Genomic DNA, 19,236 nt, shown 5'->3' on the forward strand with positions numbered 1-19,236 from the left:
CGCAAGTGTCCTTGAGTAAAACAGGTAACAATAACTTTTTTAACCTGTTAGTCCCTTGTTATAGCCAATGTCATTGCCCCGCCATGGGAGAATAAATAAGATACATTCATTTGCTATTGTTATTAGTTAACAAAAGTCCATATGCTTAATGTATGTAATGTAACTTACTTTATCCTCACGTGGCTGAAAAACGACAGCTGTTAAACACAGGTGTTCTGTTTCAGACACCTCATGCAAGCTTACGAGTTAGTTCTTACCCCTGGATTCCAAAACAGCTCCGCAAAAACAACCAATGAAGCTGAATGAAGAGTAATCCCCATGTTTGCAGCTGTAATGCTCAACAGCGCCACCTTGCAGGAAGAATTTTCTTGGAATCTCGCCACTTCAGTTTGACGGCGCTCAGATGGTGTTGAGCCATCTATTCGAATGTAGTCACAGCCCTGGATTAAAATTTAAGAATTACGCGATTCTAAAGTCTTATTACACATACTAAGTACATTGAATATTTGCATTATTATAAATATAGTGGGGTGGGGGAGATGGGACATCTTTAGCACATAATATCCAAATATTCTGAGGCAAGAGAATATGGGTTTGGGGCTCTATTTTGCTACAATTATAGATAAATTTGTTCTTGCCCGAGAGAATTATTAATATTTGCTTTTACCTCAAACCAGTTGTCCCTTATGGGTTTGCTAAATTATCAGCCACATATAAAAAAAATTATTAAAAAAACTAAAAAATTGTTACCTACAAAGTTAACACATGTGCGGTAACTTGTAAGCGGGCATGAGATGTATGAAATAGAACTCATAACGACTGTCCCACCCCACCAAGCAAACATAAATAGGCATTCATTTAATTCATTTAGTACATAGAAAAAACAGTACACACAAAGAAATATTTACTGCATGGAAAAAAACAAAGAAAAATTTAGCACATAAGAAAACACAAAGAAAAAAAGAAATATAGTTTAACTTCATAAATACCTTTTTATTCAAGTCAGTTTCTACACTGTCGAGCACAGATTTATGATGAGCAAATAACAGGAACTTGTGGCCGCCCTCCAAAAGATCAAGCACATAAGACTTGATACCTGGCAGCTTAAACTTGGCTGTCTCGTTGAAATATTGAAGCAGAATTCCGTGCTTTTCTGCAGCCTGTAAAAAAAAAACACAGATTACAGATTTATTACAATATAGAATTGGAAGCAGTGTTCTGCTTTATAAAGTCTTGCCATAATTGTAAGAAACTACTGTATCAGTCTGTATAAATTTGATTAATTATTTAAACACACATAACAGAATATCCAGACAAAGTAAATTTAATTTAAAAACAGCCAAACATCCATGAAAAGTTAGAAGTAATACAGCGGATTTCTAAACCCCAAATTCAAGTATTTACATTCCTATTTTTCTTACTAAGCTAAATGTGAAATAAAAATGGTGTAGCAACCACGCCTATTTTCTTCCAACTAAATGTAAATATGTTTTTAACTGTAAGCGTGTTTTAACAACTATTGTTTTGTCGCTATATCCTGTTTTTGTTTAAAATATTTTTAATTCTTCGCTACCGTAATCGTAGAGACGAATAAAGTTATTTACTATTAAAAGTATTAATTATTAAAAATCCAACATACCGAAAGACCTTTTTGATTAACGGCACTCTGTGATGCTTCTAAAAGTTTCCTCTGTTTTATTGAGGCTTTTTCAATGCTGACATCTAGCGCCACTGTGCGACGGAGTTTCGGTGGAAGTTGGTGAAGCACGTCGTCTTTTGTGCGACGGAGCATGACCGTTTCTTGGAGAATTAAACGTAGCTCAGTCATGTTTGATGAGCCAGAATAATCCCATCCCCAGGTGTTCTGTAGAAAAAATTAGATTTTATTGTTCTAGCATGAATGTAACCTAATAATTATCCTTGCATAGCGGGACAGTCGTTATAACACAGGTGTTACTATTCAAGCACTTTGTGCATGCTTATGACGTTATGAGTAAGTTTTTTGTTTCGTGTGGCTGACAATTTGGACAATCCCATTAGGTACCCAACAGTTAAACCAATTTTCCTCAAGTGTCTTTTCTACAACAACACCAGCATAAGTCTGGATCAGGAGTTCCCAAACTGCGGCCCATGGGCTATCTGCGGCCCGCAGGAGCAAAATAAATGGCTCTCAGAGGACTTTAAAATTACTGATTGCATACGTTCACAAATGTACATATTACTTTAAAGTTTAAAAAACCGTCTAAAAATGTTGTATTGATTTCTGTAATAATTTACATTGTCTTTGTTACGTCACAAAAATAGTTATGACTGTCACAGCATCAGCCAACCTTCCACGCTTGTTACTCTAGTATAGGGATTATATCGCGGCATGGTTTAACAAAAAAAAAACTGGAAACTTTGTCTTTTACTCCGCAAGTACGTAGTTTAATCTGTTCTAGAAGCCATGTTTATTACCAGCATATGTGTCGAACTTCCTGACCTAAAAGTATTCGTTATAACCAAATTTTGGCCAATACAAGTTGCGTCGCCAATATAGCAAGGAAAACCTTGCCCGACGCATAATTATGATTTTACATATTAGCACGCGATAAAATAAGTTTGGGAACCCCTGGTCTAGATAGACTTTAGAACCTGTATCCACTGGTCTAGAGAGAAGCTCTCTAACCACTGTGCTACAGTGTTCAATCAGTATGTTGCGTAAAAAAATATATGTAACACAACCGATTTAGAAAAACTTAAAATTATTCTAATTATACTGCTTTATGAAGCTAGTCCGTGTGATGCCTCTCCTATATCTAAGGCTATCATATAGGAAGTATATATACTTTTTCTTTAGCTTGGGGCAATGAGCAAACTATGGCCTAAACCTATGTCCCATGTTGTGCCTTGCTGTAGGATCAAAGTCAAACCCATATAGAATACTATTAGCTTATAAGCACAGTATAGAGTCTGTAGAAAAAATTAAGAAAAAAACAAACCTGTTTTGCATTACAGTATCTCAGACCAAATTGGTGGAAATAGGGAAAGAGATCAGATCTCAATGTTGAAATTTGTGTATATAGTTCCGATGGTCTTGATAATGCAGGGGTACCAGAGAGAAGCAGAAGGTGTTTGGTGTGTTTTAAAACTGCAGTTGCTGATTTTGCTCTTGCAGTTTTAAAGTTTTTGATAAAATGAGATTCATCCTGTAAAAAATGTTTCAGTTTTTTTTATAAAATGTAATAAAATTTATGGTCGTTAAACATAAAGTACCTTGCTGATTAATGTGGTGAATTCTATTTATTATTGCTCTTCAATCGGCTATGGTGTATAGTTCTGTACTTTGGTAACGAGAAAGTATATAGTAAGGTGGGAAAAGATGGGACACCTTTTCATTCTATTTTCTCGTGCCAATTAGTAGTAAACAAATAACATTAAAAGAATAATAAACCCACATCCTCACGACTCCCATAGACCGTTATTAATTGTTTAAAACAAAATCAGTATATTTGGATAATATGTGCTAAAGGTGTCCCGTCTTCTCCAACTCTATTATAATTTATAGATAATACTTACCACTATTGCACATTTGTATTTCTTAGCTTCGAATCTTGCCTGGTGTTTAGTAAGCAGATCGTAACTAATAACAGTAACAAGAGAGTTTGTTGGAATGTTATCTCTTCCAGTCAACATTACATTAACATCATCATGTTCAAGCTGGGATGGAAGCCAACGTAATAGAGACTGAAAAAAATACAATAAGATTTAACAACAGTAGCCAAAATTGAAATAAAAATTCTATCTTTTGTTATGGGTTCAGTTCTAACTTTTAAAGTGAGATGTCACCACAACTTTTAAAATAGGATAAACATTATATGTAACAGTTTTTACCTGGAATTTAGGCCATAGTTAACCTAGTAACAAGCTTTGTAAAAACTTTTAAATGCTAAACAAATGTAGACCCATTTACCTCTTTCCACATAAGTCTAACAGATGAAGGGCAGATAATCAACAAAGGCCAACTGCTTCTATAATATGACGCGATACAGATACTTTGCACTGTTTTACCCAAACCCATGTCATCAGCAAGAAGAATTCGACCATTTTTTGACAGTGCAAAACTAAAGAAATACTTGTATTTAGGAATTTTGGTAATGAATAAACAGTCAAAAATGACATTCTGGGTCTTTACTACAAATTTTCAACAAAATAGGTAGAAAAAATAAAATATTTTTTTAAGGCTATGTAATATAACATTATATATTTTGCATCTAATGTGTTCTATGCTATTGCAGAAATGTTCTGTGTAACATGTCAGTTGGTCATCAAAATTAAGAAAACATTTACGTACTTTACTCCTTCTCGTTGAAAAGGCATCAAAGAGGTTTCCACTTTTTCATCAACATGGGAAAGATCAAACTCCTGGAGGACAGAATCAGTTTTGGCTCCAGAGATTTTGCTCTTGAAGATCTGAAGCAGAGTGGACGGGAAAGTCTCCAAATGAAGATCTTGCTCTTTGTTGATAGAGGAAACTAGAAAAGAAAGACTCTTTATTTTGAGATCAGGTGTAGGTTGTTTTGTTTCATACACCTCGTGCCAGCTTACGAGTTACCATGTATATAAAGCTAAAAATTTAGACAATCCATTAATGGCAACTAGGTTGAGGTAATTGCTGTTAAGTGTATTGCACAAGAACACATACGCCCAAAATGGTAGCAGCGACGAGCTTCAAACCCATTACCTCTGGGTTAAAGCTTACCAACTGTACCATGATGCCAGTGTAATGATTAGGATCTCTTGGGGTGCTACTGTTTTTCTTGTAGACATGTTCTTGGGCAATACACTTAACAGCAATTGCTCCAACCCGGTGGTGCTTTAATATGGAGTATCCGAATTGTTAATGTGATCATTCAGTATGAAAACTATTGTTCAGTTCTTACCCAACTGGTTATAATCAGTTAAATGGAAACTCCACTGCCTTGTATTGATGTCGTATACTTTGCTTGGTAAGGATTTAAATATAGCAACTGCCTTGTTATTGTAAGGCATCTCCACTTCAAAATGTGTATCTGATATAAGGTAACATCTGTTGAGAAAAAAAGGTTTTATTTAAGGTGGTAAGGTACTATTGGAGATTTCATTGGCCAGAAAACCAGGAAAAATTTCTAACTTTATAAAGTAGCCTATATGTGCAACAAATGGTAGTACTACTAACATAGTAATATCAACTGTTTATTAATTATGTACTAAAATAACATGCCGGAGATATTTTAAACAAGACTACCATGTGAAAATTATAGCTTTTCTAGAAGTCTGATATATTGGTGTTTTGGAAAATGCATTGTAAAGAATAGGCTACCAAGCATATAAATATTAAAAGACAAAGTGTTCATACTTTCCATTGCACTTTGTGTTATTATGATTGACGTCATCTAAGGATAGAGAAGTAGAGCCACCCTCAGCGCTTTTTACAATGACTGCATTTTCCGGGTTGGATAGCTGGAATCCAGAGCTTCTCACTTTTGAGGCTGAAAACAAACAGTTTAAACAGGAAAACTTAAATTTTGTATGGTCATACCTAGTGTTGCATGATCAGACGTGCTGAAATTCCATTTCTTAGTTGCTGGGTCATACCTTCTTGAAGCAATGCTTTTAAAAACTGTAACGAGCTTGGGATTGTATGGACATGTCACACTAAAACGATTGCCTTGTATTACGGTACATTTTAGAGAAATGCCAGACTTTTTTGGACCATAAAAACCGTTTTGAGTGTTGGAGTTATCATTTAATGCTCTTTTCGGTTTAATTTCTACCGGGGCAGAGGTAGAAGCAAAAGTTTTGACGTTGGTTTTGACAGGCACTGTATTGGCAGATGCTGCCGCTTTTTCAGATCGAATACGTATCGCTCGCAAGCGATTTTCCTCAATCCTTTTTCTTTGTTCTTCTGTATGCTGAGGCATTCGTATCTGTTGTGTGAATAATAACAAAAAAATCACCTGAACTACGCAATGGTAAAGCTATGTTTCCAGCTACACTGATCAAACTGAAAGTATCGCTAAAGGGGATTTTTTGTAAATTAAAAACCTATTCGCGTACACTGAAATAGCGTATGAAATATTTAGTAAATATATATATGAGATCCAGCATAAAGTTTGCTAAATGCTATTTAACCTCTGTATGTTGTTTTAGACGGATGTCATTGTGAAGCCTAAATACGGCTCCCAGGAAACGCAACCCAAATTGTTGTGACGAAACAAGAGCACACGACAAATGCGTTGTCATGCAACCTAAATAACTTAAAATTTCACATTTATTTGGGAAAAATATCATTAGGTGTTACCGATTTATGTTACCACTTGTATATGCGAAATGACGAAGTATTGCAGGTGCATGGATCCTTTGTCTGTTGGCGATGGCAAAGGCCTCTGCCACAACAAAGATAAAAAGAAAAGAAGAGTGGAAGAGATTTTTAAAGTAATATTATATGCGTCGAATGGTCATGGACGTAAACTGGATTTGGACGCACATACCACAAGGCTTGCTTGCTTTAAACCAGAGATGTCGCAAATAGAAGTGCAGCTCAGCAGGCAAATGAAAATAAAGCAGGAAGACACGGCAGTCGAAAAGTACAGTCCGACAAAAAACAGTTGCTCTTGTCACAAAATTTCGGAGAGTGAAGAAACCGAAGTCTCGCCGTCTAAGTCCGAACCGACTTCACCGGATAAGAAACCTAAAAGTCTAACCCAGCGAATTATGGCCATGCTGAAGAAAAGGATAAGTCCTTTAAAAGAGGAAAAGCAAGACCATGAAATACAACAAGCTCTTACCGCAGCGGTTTTGAGAGCACATGCGAAAAGTAATCGAAAAGGTCCGATGAGGATTGTCACCGTGCCGCTTCGTAGCGGAGGCTACTTACACCCGGAATATCATTTGGATAACCAACCGTATCGTTCGGTTAATAACTTCAGCGAGCAGGAACCGATCAATTTCCATACATGGAGACGGACTTACGCGTGGTATCCAACTTCCTTTACGGCAAAAAGGTGGGGAGCGAAATACCAGCTTCAACACCGCACGCTTTTTCGCTTTCCGCATCAGAAATTTAGTATTTTCACACGAAGTCGTTCGGGTCCGAGAAATAACGGCTCTATGAAGCCGTGGATCTCTGTGAATGACCTTAGATTGCTTAGACGTTTAGCAGATAGGCTATCATGTCGTTATAAAGACTGCGGTAACTCTAGCTCGGCATTTATGCCAGCACCAAAACAGCCTCCATGCGGCAGGTGCATGAACAACAGGCGGAAAAAGCCAGTTCAGCAACAACCGTGTCACAGACAGCCAGCTGCTCAAAAGAACCAAAAGTTAGAATCGACACCAACAGCAAGCCAGAAATCAAATAAAATAGAAAGTTTAAATCGCTGGGATGACGAATTCAAGTCCCGAAATGCATCTCCGCCATTGAAATTCATGAACACATACCATTGGAGCATCAGACTCGCGTTCGTGAGTTTAAATCTACGGGAGGCGAGACTGGCTAACAGATACTGGACTGTACCATGTTGATTTTCGAGCACAATACTGTAAAATCTTACACTTCGTGCTGCATGATCGCTAGGCTAGTTTGGCTGTATATGTTTATAGGGCCAATCTATAGAGTATACAGCGTGGGAAAGTAAATAAACAAATACAGTGCCGAGTATTTTCAGTTTTATATCGAAATTCGTTGCGAGAGAGCTATGCCGCAGCAGTGGGCATCGTAGGTCGTGTTATGATTAGAAAACGGTAAAAAACAGTTGCACATGATGATAGCGCAGTAAACGACCTTTGGCGTGTGAAATAAAGACAGCTGGAATGCGTAGGTCTTCTTGCCGATTCAGAAACGCTTTTTTCGTACAATCTCTGGTTTCCAATTGATAGGGTGCGATTCCTCTGACTATTAAAACAAAAAACAACAATAAATTTGTTATCGAATAAAAAGAGCTTCGTTCTACCTACACGTTACACTTATCACGGAAAACCATCAAGCCCAAAAAAAATTCCAAAAAACGCATATCGTATTGTATAATACATAAGGATGGTGAAGATGGGAGATCTTTTAACTATTTTATTTTCCCTTTAAATAATAAACAAAAAACATTAAAGAATTGTAAAACTATATCCCCACGACTCCCATAGACCGTTGTTAAATGTTTAAAACAAGATCCAAGATATTTGGATATTGTGTGCTAAAGGTGTCCCTTCTTACCTTACTTTACTATATTAAACAAAGCATAAACGTCATTATTTACAATACAGTAAAAGAAAGCTTACCGCTTCGTCATCTTCTTTATAAATCTTGATTGTTTTGTCGGCTTCGCACGTCACTAAACGACTCTCACTTTTGTCAAACGCCATGGCAAAAACGCCGCTCTCGCTGTCCAGAGAACCGGGTTGAACGGGCGCTTTTGTACGTTGAAAGTTGTAGCCTGTGCGCCAGTCCCAAAGATGCACTGTACCGTTGTCGGCTGCAATTGAACGGAATTTGTTAGTTTGGTAGGTTACAATGGGTTGCGTGCTTGCTCTAACACAGAGGTTACTGGTTCAAAGCCCATCGCCGCTACCATTATGCCATTTGTGAGAATATACGTGTCTTTGGGCAAAAAAACAGCCACAACCTATGTGAAAACTCGTAAGCGGATACAAAGAGTATAAAATAAGACACCCATGTCATAATGACTATTGTTTCTTTGCCATTATGCATCAAGACAAGAAAGTGCACACAATGTCATTTCTGTTATATCTTAGCATCTTTTACTTTATATTCTGTTTAATAAACTTAGTTAGTCAGATATGCAAAACCTCCTACCTCCAGAGACCAGCACACCATCAGAACTTAAAGCAAGGCAGTTAACAATAGCGTTGTGGCCTGACATGTTCTGTATAAAATCACCATCCGGAAATTTCCACTGTTTTATGTTGTCTGGTGCCCCGCTAGCAAACGTGTATCTGTATGAGAGTGCAATTTGTGGTAAATTGGCTTTTTATAACCAGTACAGTATGTATAATATTTTTATATTTAAATAATGTTAAAGATTGTTTTACATTTATTAACAGAGGGATTGAAAAAGACCATTTTATTGTATTTTGTAAAGGGGGGGGGGAGAGGGTCCTATACCAAAAAATGGTGGTACCCGACCCAGGGTTTTAGCCAAAGTTGGCCCTTAATCACAACCCTCTTTTCAAATGTTATTGGTATTTAAAATATTACAAAACCTCTAGCCAATATTGGAATATAACAAAAATCGTTAGGAAACTCACTGTGTCGGGTGCATAGCAATGGAACGGATACTTTTCTTGTGGTTTGTAAGACAGGAGCGTGTTTTTCCCGCAGCCAGATCCCACAGACGAACTGTACAATCGTGTGAAGCTGTTATAACCTGTATGAGATTAGGGTTTTAAAATATATATTAGGGTGGGGGAGGATGGGACGCCTTCAGCACAAAATATCAAATATCCTGATCCTGTTTTAAACAATTAACAACAGTCTATAGGAGTCGTGGAATACGGTTTTAAAATTCTTCAAACGTTTATGTTTACTACCAAATGGGACGATAAAATAGAATAAAAAGATGTCTCATCTTACCCCACAGCGTTAAATATGGTTGTATAAATTTACAATTTAAATTTAATTGATAGGACGCAAAAATTGTTATATATTCTTACACCTATTGTTATATAATAGACTAAGTGATCTCTTGACCATTTTACCACTGTGATATATATTTTTCCTGATGGCCACTGTCGAGCTACAGCCTGCCTAAAGCTTTTATATTAACAAGTAAACTGTAAAAAATACCTCTGGCAATGCAGCTTGGCATTTGACATCAGCAACTGTGTTAGTATGACCTGACAGTGTCATAATATTTGCTTTAGTTCTCATGTCCCACACCTGCATATGAATAGAATGTAAATTTTTTATTGTACGTGGGTAAGGTCTTACAACATAGCATTTCCTGGGATTTAGACCAGATTTAGAGCTGACATTCAGGGTGCTACAACCCATTAGTGATTACTGGGTTGAAGCAATGTCAGTTTAGTGTCATGCCCAAGGACACTAATGCCATCAATGGTGCCAGTACCAAGCATCGAACCTAGTATCTTTTGGTTACTAATTTACGCTGCAAGCTCCTAAACATTCAATTACAATGTTGGGCGTAACAAAAATACAGGAAGGTTTATGAAAATGTTAATGTTAAATAATGAAATCAAAATTGAATTTATTATCATGATTATATTTACTTATTTCAGTCTAATTTTACAGAACTGTTTTAAAAATCAATTAAAAAATCAACTTCCCAGTAAAAAACGCAATGTAAAATACAGGACAAAAGAGAAGCACAGAATGCATCATAAAATGAAAAAACAATGAACATGAACTCAAAACACTGCTCACCCTGGCAGAAGAATCACGACCACAAGTAACTAAAACATCAATGGTAGGATGAAGATCAAGGGCGTAACACGCACTTAAGTGACCGTGATAATGTCTGATCACCTGTGTAATGTAACTGGGTGAAAACATATATATATATTCTTTTTATATATAATACAGACATATTATTTCAAGCCTTCATGGTAAACATTACGTTCTGCAGTTGATTTTAAAATCAACTTTCTAATAAAAACGTAATGTAAAATACCAAAAAAAAATTTTTTAAGTGACAAGGTGAAAAACAAAATTTAAAAAATCAAAATGTAAAAAACCTAATGTCAAATATAAATCGAATTATAGAAACATTTACTTTGTTTTGCTCGAGATCTTAAAAAATTTGACAAAAATGGCCAAGGGGAAAACAAAATTTAATAAAAAAGAATGCGGAAAAACTAATGTAAAAATATATATATCGAAATATAGAAACATTTACCTTGTTTTGCTCTAAATCCCAGCACTTCACCATCTTATCCTCTCCACATGAGAACAAATATGGATTCCGAGCACTAACTGCAAGCCCGCGTACAGAACTAATATGACCAGTTAAAGACAACTTCAATTTACCACTGGCAAGGTCCCAAATCTGGATAAATAAGTTATGATAAATTAAATACAAAGATTACCGCATGTCGCATGCACGAATTTTGCTTCTCTCAATTAGGAACATATACAGAACGCCCTGCAGTGCTTCCACAAGTTTTTATTATAATAAGTTTTACACCAACGTCAATAATACATTTTACAACCCCACCAAAAAATATATTCTTGGTCCCTCCAAAAACAACTGCCACGTTTCTGGCATTTCGACACAGTGACACACGTAATAAAGAACGATGTTACGTCACACTTGCTGTGACTTAATAGCTTTCGGCCAATAACAACAAAAGCAAAACATAATTTGTGACACCGCACATATAGTGGGGTGGGAAAGACGGGGCACCTTTAGCACATAATATCCAATTATCCTGATCGTGTTTTAAACAATTAACAATGATTTATGGAAGTTGTGAAGATACGGTTTTATAATTCCTTGTATGTTCTTTGTTTACTATCAAATGAGTCAAGAAATAGAACGAAATCTTCCCTCACCCTACTATATAATGGTATAACTGTCTGCACTCCAAACGTTTCAATTTAAAATCTTACGTCACTTTCAGTGATATAGGAATTAAAATTAAGGGGTGTATGTTTGTATTTGAACTGATCAGAAAATCTGCGTTTTATGGAGTTTAAGTTATTACTAATTTTGTAAACACAAAAAAAGATTCAGATTTAATATACAGGACATTAACCAGTCTGCTCTTAAATTATGGCAAATTCTCAAAAAACAATAAAAAATGTTTAAATTTAATACACAGGAGTGACAAGGCATTAACAAACTGCTGAATATTCTTACTTTAATAGTTCTGTCGTTGGATCCAGTAACAAACCATTCATTTCCAGGTTCAAACGCAACACTTCGTACCCAACCTAAATGACCACTAATAACCTGGGGAAAGAAATGTGAAAATATAAAACACAGAATGTGGGGTATAGTCATAATTATAGTGTCATAGTTAAAATGAGGCAGCTTTTGAAAGGTAGTTATACATTACATTTTTTTGCTGCTATGTTGTTTTATAGACAACTTTGTTTGCTGTTTTTTTTTAAATAAAAAAGAGCTAGAAAAAAAGTTCTGGGAAATTTAAAGTAAAAAAACACCTATGTTAACATAAAAATATTTTGTTTATATCAGAAAAATAATGTCTACCTAAAAAAATTGCTACAGTCGTAAGAGCATGTAAAAAATGTTATAATTATAATTTATAAATATATATATATATTAAAGGGTAAATATTTATTACTATTCAACAAAATTGGTACAGTCGTTACTCATTACACTAGTAAAAAAATGTATTATTTAAAAATATATACGTAGTGCACAGACTGAAAAAAAGGACAAAGAGAGAACTGACTAAAGTACTGTACTGTAGGTGACACAAAACCCCGACTGAACTGTCACCAGAACTGCAAAGTTAACAAAGTCCAGCTGAGCTGTATTCCAAACTTATTAATCACGATTCTCAATAGTTTGCATCAACATAAAAACCATAACACAGAATAGAGAAATGATAAAGTATAATCGATACGAAATTTAACCGCTACAACATATATATATTTAACGAAATATTTTTTACCCTGTAGAGTTTCCAAGGTGCATGCCACCGTGGTTTGGGCATAATTTGTGCTTTACGAGGTGCGATAGGACGACTGTTTACTGCCAACAGTGCTTTGTTGGTTTCATGAAGACGTTGAATGTCATCAGGATTTACTGTGACATTCGCGGAACTGGAAATAATAGTAATAATAGGTGTTACTTTTTAATATTTTTCAAAGTTTTGCCCTTTTTAATTTGTAATAAAATAGGGGTGATTTTTAGAATACAGTAAACTCATAATCATCAAACATAGGAAACCCTCAGTGAAAAATGTTGAAAATGCAATAGCCTACACGTTTATTTGGCTTATTTTTACAGACACATCAAAGAAAACAGTCCGTTTTAATTAAAATTGTGTCAAAATTAGGGTGACATCCAAGCACCAAGCACCCATGCAGCTATGCATATACGTCTGTCTGCTATATCTTATACCAGTAGTAATCTAATGATGAAAATAATGTAAAAAATGTGACCTGATTTGTTTTTTAGTAATTACCTCTTTGCTTTAGCAGTACCATTGCTTATATCTTTTTGGTTTGAATCCATTATAGCCAACATTGAGCTATCACCTAAGAAAACAAGTTTATGGGAATTGGTATTAAAACACCCTATATGAAACATAGGTATAACTTTCATTTTAACCAAAAGTTTAAGTCTAGAATTAAACATATATATATATAGTATATACCTTGTGTACCATTAGTTGCTGAAGTAATTTTTGCCGTTTTCTTTTTGTCTTTAGCCATATGAAGAACAGGTCCATACTCGGAAACTGTCTTTACACTTCTACTCAATTTTGACCTGTTATATAGCCAAGTATATGTTACCAATATGACTAAGTGTTCAATAGTAGAGACATTGTTGTGGTACAGTTGGTTATGGGCCTAGCCTCTTACTTAGAGGTATGGGTTCAAGACTCGTTGCTGGTACCATTGTGGGCGTATGTGTCTATGGGCAAGACACTTAACGGCAATTACCTCAACTAAGTAGTAATTAATGGGTTGTCTAAATTGTTGGCCATACACCATAAAAAAAAGTATATATACCCACAAAGTTACATTATATGTGGTAACTCACGACGAGTATGAAACAGAACACTTGTATTATAATGAATATCTATTTTCGGCCACACTAGGATTAAGCAAGTTACATTCATCCCTTAAGTAGCACGCTTATTTTCTTCTAATTAAATGTGTTATGTAAATATGTTTTTAAATAAAAGCGTGCTTTAACAATTATTGTTTTGTCGCTAAATCCTGTCTTTTTGTTTAAAATATTTTTAAATCTTTGCTACCGTAATCGAAAAGACAAATAAAAATTAATATTATTATTGTGTATTTAGATAGAAATATAGGTGCTAGTGAAGAATCTTCTCCCCTCCCACCTTATTTGCTAACCACTAACCCCTAGGGGTTAGGGGGTTAGAATGATGGTTAGGGGGTTAGTGGTTATGGGGGTTGGTAACTTAGTAGTTAGTGGTTATAGGGGTTAGTGGTTAGCAAAGAAGGTGGGGAAGGGAAGACTCTAAACTAGCACCAAAAATTATTATTATTATTGTGTATACACTCACGCTGCGTCATTGTTTGGAACTGGAGCAGCTTGGTCCGATATGAACATGTCATGTGATCGCTTCAAACTTCGAAACACAAGTGTGTGCATGGAATGCTTTGTAATGTCCTGTGCGTACATAAAGGATACTCAAAATCATGGAAAACTATAGAAATACATATGTCATACTGAAATTTTATAATTTACCTGAGCAACGTCTGCCATCGCTTTTTATTTTTAAAACAAACAGACCAGTATTTACAGTTGAAGTGCTGATATACGAAAAACTTTGAAATATAGGCTAGAAAAGTCAACAATCTTGTTTTGGTACACCTGAACTTATAAAAAACATCTGTATATGTCAGAACGTTACAAAACGAAACGCTGTTTGTGTATTTCCGCGCGGAAATTACACGTAAAATTAGAAATACTATTTAAATACAAATGAAAACATTGATAAAATTCCGAGATTTATTTTTAAGATAAATGTAAAATGCGTTTTAAGTTAGAAAATATTTATTTATTAGAATTCTTAGCTCCCAGATTTGATTCCGCGTCGGATTCCGAGAAAAAGGTTTGGCGGTAAAACCACTGGACCATGGCAAAACATAAAAAAAGAAAAACAATACAACGTGTGTGTGTTGTATTTCTGTTTGTTTATATTACAGAATTTGAGTTTTGCAATAACTTTTTACAGGTATAAGAATTTAAAGTAATGCCTCGACCAAAAAAGACCGATAGACAGAAAAAGGATGACATTTCAGTCGATCTTCATCAAGTAAGACGTTTTTCCTTTTTGCTATTAACTAGAGTGCAAATAATATTTAAACTTAAATTTGGTTACAGGATCGTGAAGAGTTTCTTCGTGCCTTCGAAAAACCAACCCAAATTTACCGATTTTTGCGAGCACGACATTGCATTTCTCCGATATTTTTGCATCGCTCATTGTTCTACATGCAAGATAGATGCTCTAGAACAAACGGCAGAAGAAAGGTCAGTTTTTATAATGCATTATGATTAATATTAAATAGTATATAAGTTGGCAACAAGTCTGGTGCCCGCCTGCACAGTACGGCAGTTCCTGACAAGATCTCGCGCGTGCAAGACGGTTATTTTTCGCGTGCACGCGTGCTATTATTAAAAATCTGCGTGCGAAGCATGTACATTTTCAAGCCACGTTAGGAAGTCTTACTTAATTTAATATGTATCTTTTTATTTGTTTAATTAATTGGCGTGCGTGGGACAAATTGTGGCGTACATCACCAAAAGTCCGTGAAAAAATCGCGCGTGCACCTGCCATACTCTGCAGTCTGGGTCTGTTGTACGTCGCAATGGTTAGCGCGCCTGAATTTAACCTAGAGGTTACAGGTTTAGGGCTTAATGCTGCTACCATTATGGTTGTAGTGTCCTTGAGCAAGACACTTAACGACAATTGCTTCAACCTAGTGGTCACTATAATGGTTTGTCCAAATTGTTATCCATACAGATTAACCACACTGTTACATACTAGTGTATTAAACAACACCTGTGTTATAAAGACCGTACTTTCCCCCCCACGCTAGGGTAAATAAGCCAAATCCATTCCTTTAAGTCTTAATATTACATTACACCTGTTTCAAATGCTCCATTCTCTCCAGTTATTTCGCGTGAACAATCTGCTTAAGTCCTGCCAATCAAAACTACCTGAACCAATCCCTCCACAATATAATCAACTTAAAATACTCGTCTCTGCTTTCTGTATTGACCCGGGAGTAGCAAACGAGAATTATCTGCAAAAGAAGGTTGGTATTCACAAATTTGCCTAACAGCTTTCTTCAAATATAGGTTAATTTTAAATAAGCTACCAAAAAATCACTAAAAAAATTGAATATTTATATTAAGAGGACACTGTATTCCATTTTAGAACCCCATTCTTACTTTTAAATCAATTGGAAAATCCCTGGGTATGAAATAGCACACACATATTTTTAATCGACTCATATCGTCCTCCAGAGACGATAATTTAGTCACATTTTATTATTAATTTAAATTGCTTATACAAACAAATTCTAAATTCCATGTTTTATACACCTCAGTTATTATGCAGCCACTATGGTACAGTTTTACAACCATTGCGGGCGTACGTGTCTTTAGGCAAGATGCTTAATGGCAATTGTTCCAACCCAGTAGTCACTAATGGGTTTTCTAAATTGTCAGCCATACATACAAAAAAAAACATAAAAAAATCCCAAAATAAACAAGTGCTGACGTTTCCTTTTTATCATTCATTTTAACTTCTTCCATCAATAAATGGTGTCCGTTTTTACCCCAAAACATTTGCACAATCGTATCTTACATCTTGGAAAAGAATACATATATGCATTCCGTGGCGCAGCCAGAAAAATAAGGGGTAGTTTTAATCAAAAAATGTTTCTAAAAAAATTTTTTTTTTAAATTTAGAAAAATTTTTTTTTTTTGTTTAAAGGGGGCGGGGGGTCACGACCCCCAAAACCCCCCTGGCTGCGCCACTGTATACATTAATACATATTAACCTGACTTATTTAATACCTCTATTTCCAGTACAGTGATGTTGAAACAGAGGTATGCATCCGAAAGAGTCTACGATGCAGAAGAAAAGATAACGAGTCCCAGCAAACAGAGGACCTCATTGGCTCCACGGAGGTCCCAGTGAACCCTAAATCTTCTCGCTTTCCCCACGAAAGTGAAGCCATCACACTTAACACAGATGACATGCAATGCTCCAGAGATGGCCAGCCAGTGAAAACTTATACTCTCGTTTTTAGAGTCTTCGAAACGCAGGACGAGGAAAGTGAGAGTGAAATGGAATCAAGTGACTTAGAAATGTCGGAAACTGAAACGGTTTGAAAATTGAAACATTTGTTTACTAATTAAAATCAAATCTTGGCCCAATTCCATGTTGTGCTCATAGGACCTTACCTCGTCGTCTAATTAAAATAAATAAACAAAGTGATATTTTATTTTTTTGTTATAAGACATGATAGTAGGGCAAATCTTGCCCTGAGTCACATGCAAATTAATACAATTAAAAAAGCCCATATACAAATTAATATAATAAAAAAGCTCATTTACAAATCAATACAATAAACGACTGTTGTGTGGCCAGCCACGCAAGGATAAAGTAAGTTACATTCATTCATTCACAATTTCTGTAGAGTGATGGAGATGGAAGTGGTAAAAAAAGAAAACGTGAACATGACCCAGCTGCTGTCTCGTTGCGAAATTTAACTACTGGCACAAGAAGAAGTACAACCAATGATGGTATGTTATTTAATTGCAGTAAAGGGCTTCTGTGTCTAGTGTAGTGGCTCAGTGTTAAGGCTATTGCATTCGTCTTAACCAAACAGTAGCTAGTTTAATGCTTGACACTGATAGGCGAATGTGTATGTGCCCTTAGGCATGACACTTATCATGTATTGTTCCAACATGGTTGTTCCTAATATGTTGTTGCACCCTGGGTGTCGGGGTAGTGGGCCAAATCTGGCCTAAATCTCATGTCCCATAACATGACACACTGCAGGACCTCACTCACGTAGAGTACAGTTGATCTGCTAAAATGTAAAAGCGGCTAAAATGTAAAAGCGGCTAAAATCAAGCATTTATTTAAATGTAGTTGGTTAGTGTATGTATGTTGTAACCAGCAGTGTTTCCAGATACAAAAAGCAAAGATGGCGACCGTAGCAGTGTTGCCAGTGGTGGAAGAAAATCTCGTCGTTTCAGCAACAGCGCGTAAGTAAAGAAGTGATCATATTTACTTCATACACAATCTATTATATTGTTAAACTTTTTGTATATACTATATAAATATATATATAGTCACGTTTAAAAGTGACGGATGGATTTTCTTTTTAATTGGAATTAACTATCGAAAGTGTCTCGAAGCTGGTCCCCTTAATCACCGTAGCTAAACGTCTTCCTTATTCCTCTTACTCACAACCATAAGTAACTCAGTTCACTCTTGTATATCATGTTTACTACGGACCACAACACGGTTATATACGCAACGATTTCACTCCGAAAGACACAAAAACGAAAGAACAGCGTGATAACTGCAGCGTCTAGATACGTAACAGCAGGGGTGTTTGGTTTGGCTCCAGACCTTGCAGTTACGTTCCACGACTTCCGCGATGCGCAATTATCGATCTATAGATACGGCAGATGACCCAGAAACTTACGCACAATACATAATATAAGGTTTAAGGAATAGCAGCCTTTTACGCATCAAAGCGTGAATTTGTGACATATAAAAACAAAGTATATATTGCCTATATAGGTATTTTATATTTATTATCATCATGTAATTTTGTATAAGCTTAGTATATTTTAGATTGTAACATATAACATTTACTAAATTACTATCTTTTAATTTTCTGTACTAGCAACACTATTTAAATTGCGTTTGAAGATTATAATGTTTGGCATCCAAAATTCAAATGTGTTTTTTCAGAGCACCAAGCGAAAAAACTGCGATCTATGAAGCAGAATTATCCATATTTTCTGCTGATAAGGAGACTTTACTTGTAGATGGTGAATACGAATTGTCTATGACAAGGTATTGATTAATATTAATAACTAACATCACTGCCCAAGGTATTTCACCAACAAATTTTACCCTTTTTTCGAGAAGATTAAATCAAATTTAAAAAGTTTTGAAATGCTAATACATTTTTTAATTGTTATTTTGTTAGACAATTTTTTTTTTTTTAAAACCAAATCTTGATAGCTTATAATAAACTTATGAACATTTTTGTTGGCATTTATTTTGAAATGCAAATGTCCTGCCTGTGAGAATGAATAAATGGATTATTCTGTCAGTCAATTTAAATTGAGTCTGCTGTATGTGCAAACTTTTTGGGTTAAACTACCAATTTTAATAACAGTCACTGACACTGTATTTGAACCAGAGATGCCATATGTGCTTTTCTATTAAGCGTTTATTGTTTTCTCACAATTAAAAATATCATTAAAATAAGTTATGTTTTCCAATATTTTAAATTAGAACATGGGAAATTGGGACCCC

At 35.5% G+C, this 19,236-nt stretch overlaps 3 protein-coding genes across 3 annotated transcripts in view; 1 reads left to right on the plus strand and 2 right to left on the minus strand.

Moving 5' to 3' along the window:
• The window catches only part of LOC100183903 (SWI/SNF-related matrix-associated actin-dependent regulator of chromatin subfamily A-like protein 1), an 11,417-nt gene extending 5,311 nt beyond the window's left edge, over positions 1–6,106 (minus strand). Inside the window, exons 1-10 of the mRNA XM_018814720.2 lie at positions 5,561–6,106; positions 5,378–5,510; positions 4,923–5,068; positions 4,334–4,514; positions 3,953–4,103; positions 3,559–3,726; positions 2,982–3,188; positions 1,640–1,864; positions 990–1,160; positions 258–440 (exon numbers count right to left, since the gene is read on the minus strand). Coding sequence (XP_018670265.1) covers positions 258–440; positions 990–1,160; positions 1,640–1,864; positions 2,982–3,188; positions 3,559–3,726; positions 3,953–4,103; positions 4,334–4,514; positions 4,923–5,068; positions 5,378–5,510; positions 5,561–5,942 — 1,947 coding nt within the window. The 5' untranslated portion in view covers positions 5,943–6,106. The remainder of the gene's footprint in view (positions 1–257; positions 441–989; positions 1,161–1,639; positions 1,865–2,981; positions 3,189–3,558; positions 3,727–3,952; positions 4,104–4,333; positions 4,515–4,922; positions 5,069–5,377; positions 5,511–5,560) is intronic.
• A 1,566-nt stretch (positions 6,107–7,672) lies between these two features.
• On the minus strand, positions 7,673–14,656 carry LOC100183159 (pleiotropic regulator 1). The gene is made up of 13 exons (XM_004226814.4): positions 14,406–14,656; positions 14,221–14,327; positions 13,339–13,451; positions 13,147–13,219; positions 12,631–12,781; positions 11,850–11,942; positions 10,887–11,036; positions 10,415–10,516; positions 9,818–9,910; positions 9,280–9,398; positions 8,828–8,967; positions 8,293–8,486; positions 7,673–7,915 (listed from the first exon to the last, which is right to left on the minus strand). The coding sequence occupies exons 1-13, from the start codon at positions 14,421–14,423 to the stop codon at positions 7,856–7,858; spliced, it is 1,413 nt and encodes a 470-aa protein (XP_004226862.1). The 5' UTR covers positions 14,424–14,656; the 3' UTR covers positions 7,673–7,855.
• Positions 14,657–14,815: 159 nt separating this feature from the next.
• LOC100185521 (polycomb protein suz12-A) overlaps positions 14,816–19,236 on the plus strand; it is an 11,165-nt gene continuing 6,744 nt past the window's right edge. Inside the window, exons 1-7 of the mRNA XM_002129088.5 lie at positions 14,816–14,976; positions 15,045–15,191; positions 15,836–15,979; positions 16,758–17,057; positions 17,372–17,477; positions 17,870–17,945; positions 18,664–18,768. Of these exons, the coding sequence (XP_002129124.1) occupies positions 14,914–14,976; positions 15,045–15,191; positions 15,836–15,979; positions 16,758–17,057; positions 17,372–17,477; positions 17,870–17,945; positions 18,664–18,768 (941 nt within the window). The 5' untranslated portion in view covers positions 14,816–14,913. The remainder of the gene's footprint in view (positions 14,977–15,044; positions 15,192–15,835; positions 15,980–16,757; positions 17,058–17,371; positions 17,478–17,869; positions 17,946–18,663; positions 18,769–19,236) is intronic.

The sequence above is a fragment of the Ciona intestinalis genome, chromosome 14, assembly GCF_000224145.3.
Source record: "Ciona intestinalis chromosome 14, KH, whole genome shotgun sequence".
NCBI classification, from domain to species: domain Eukaryota; kingdom Metazoa; phylum Chordata; class Ascidiacea; order Phlebobranchia; family Cionidae; genus Ciona; species Ciona intestinalis.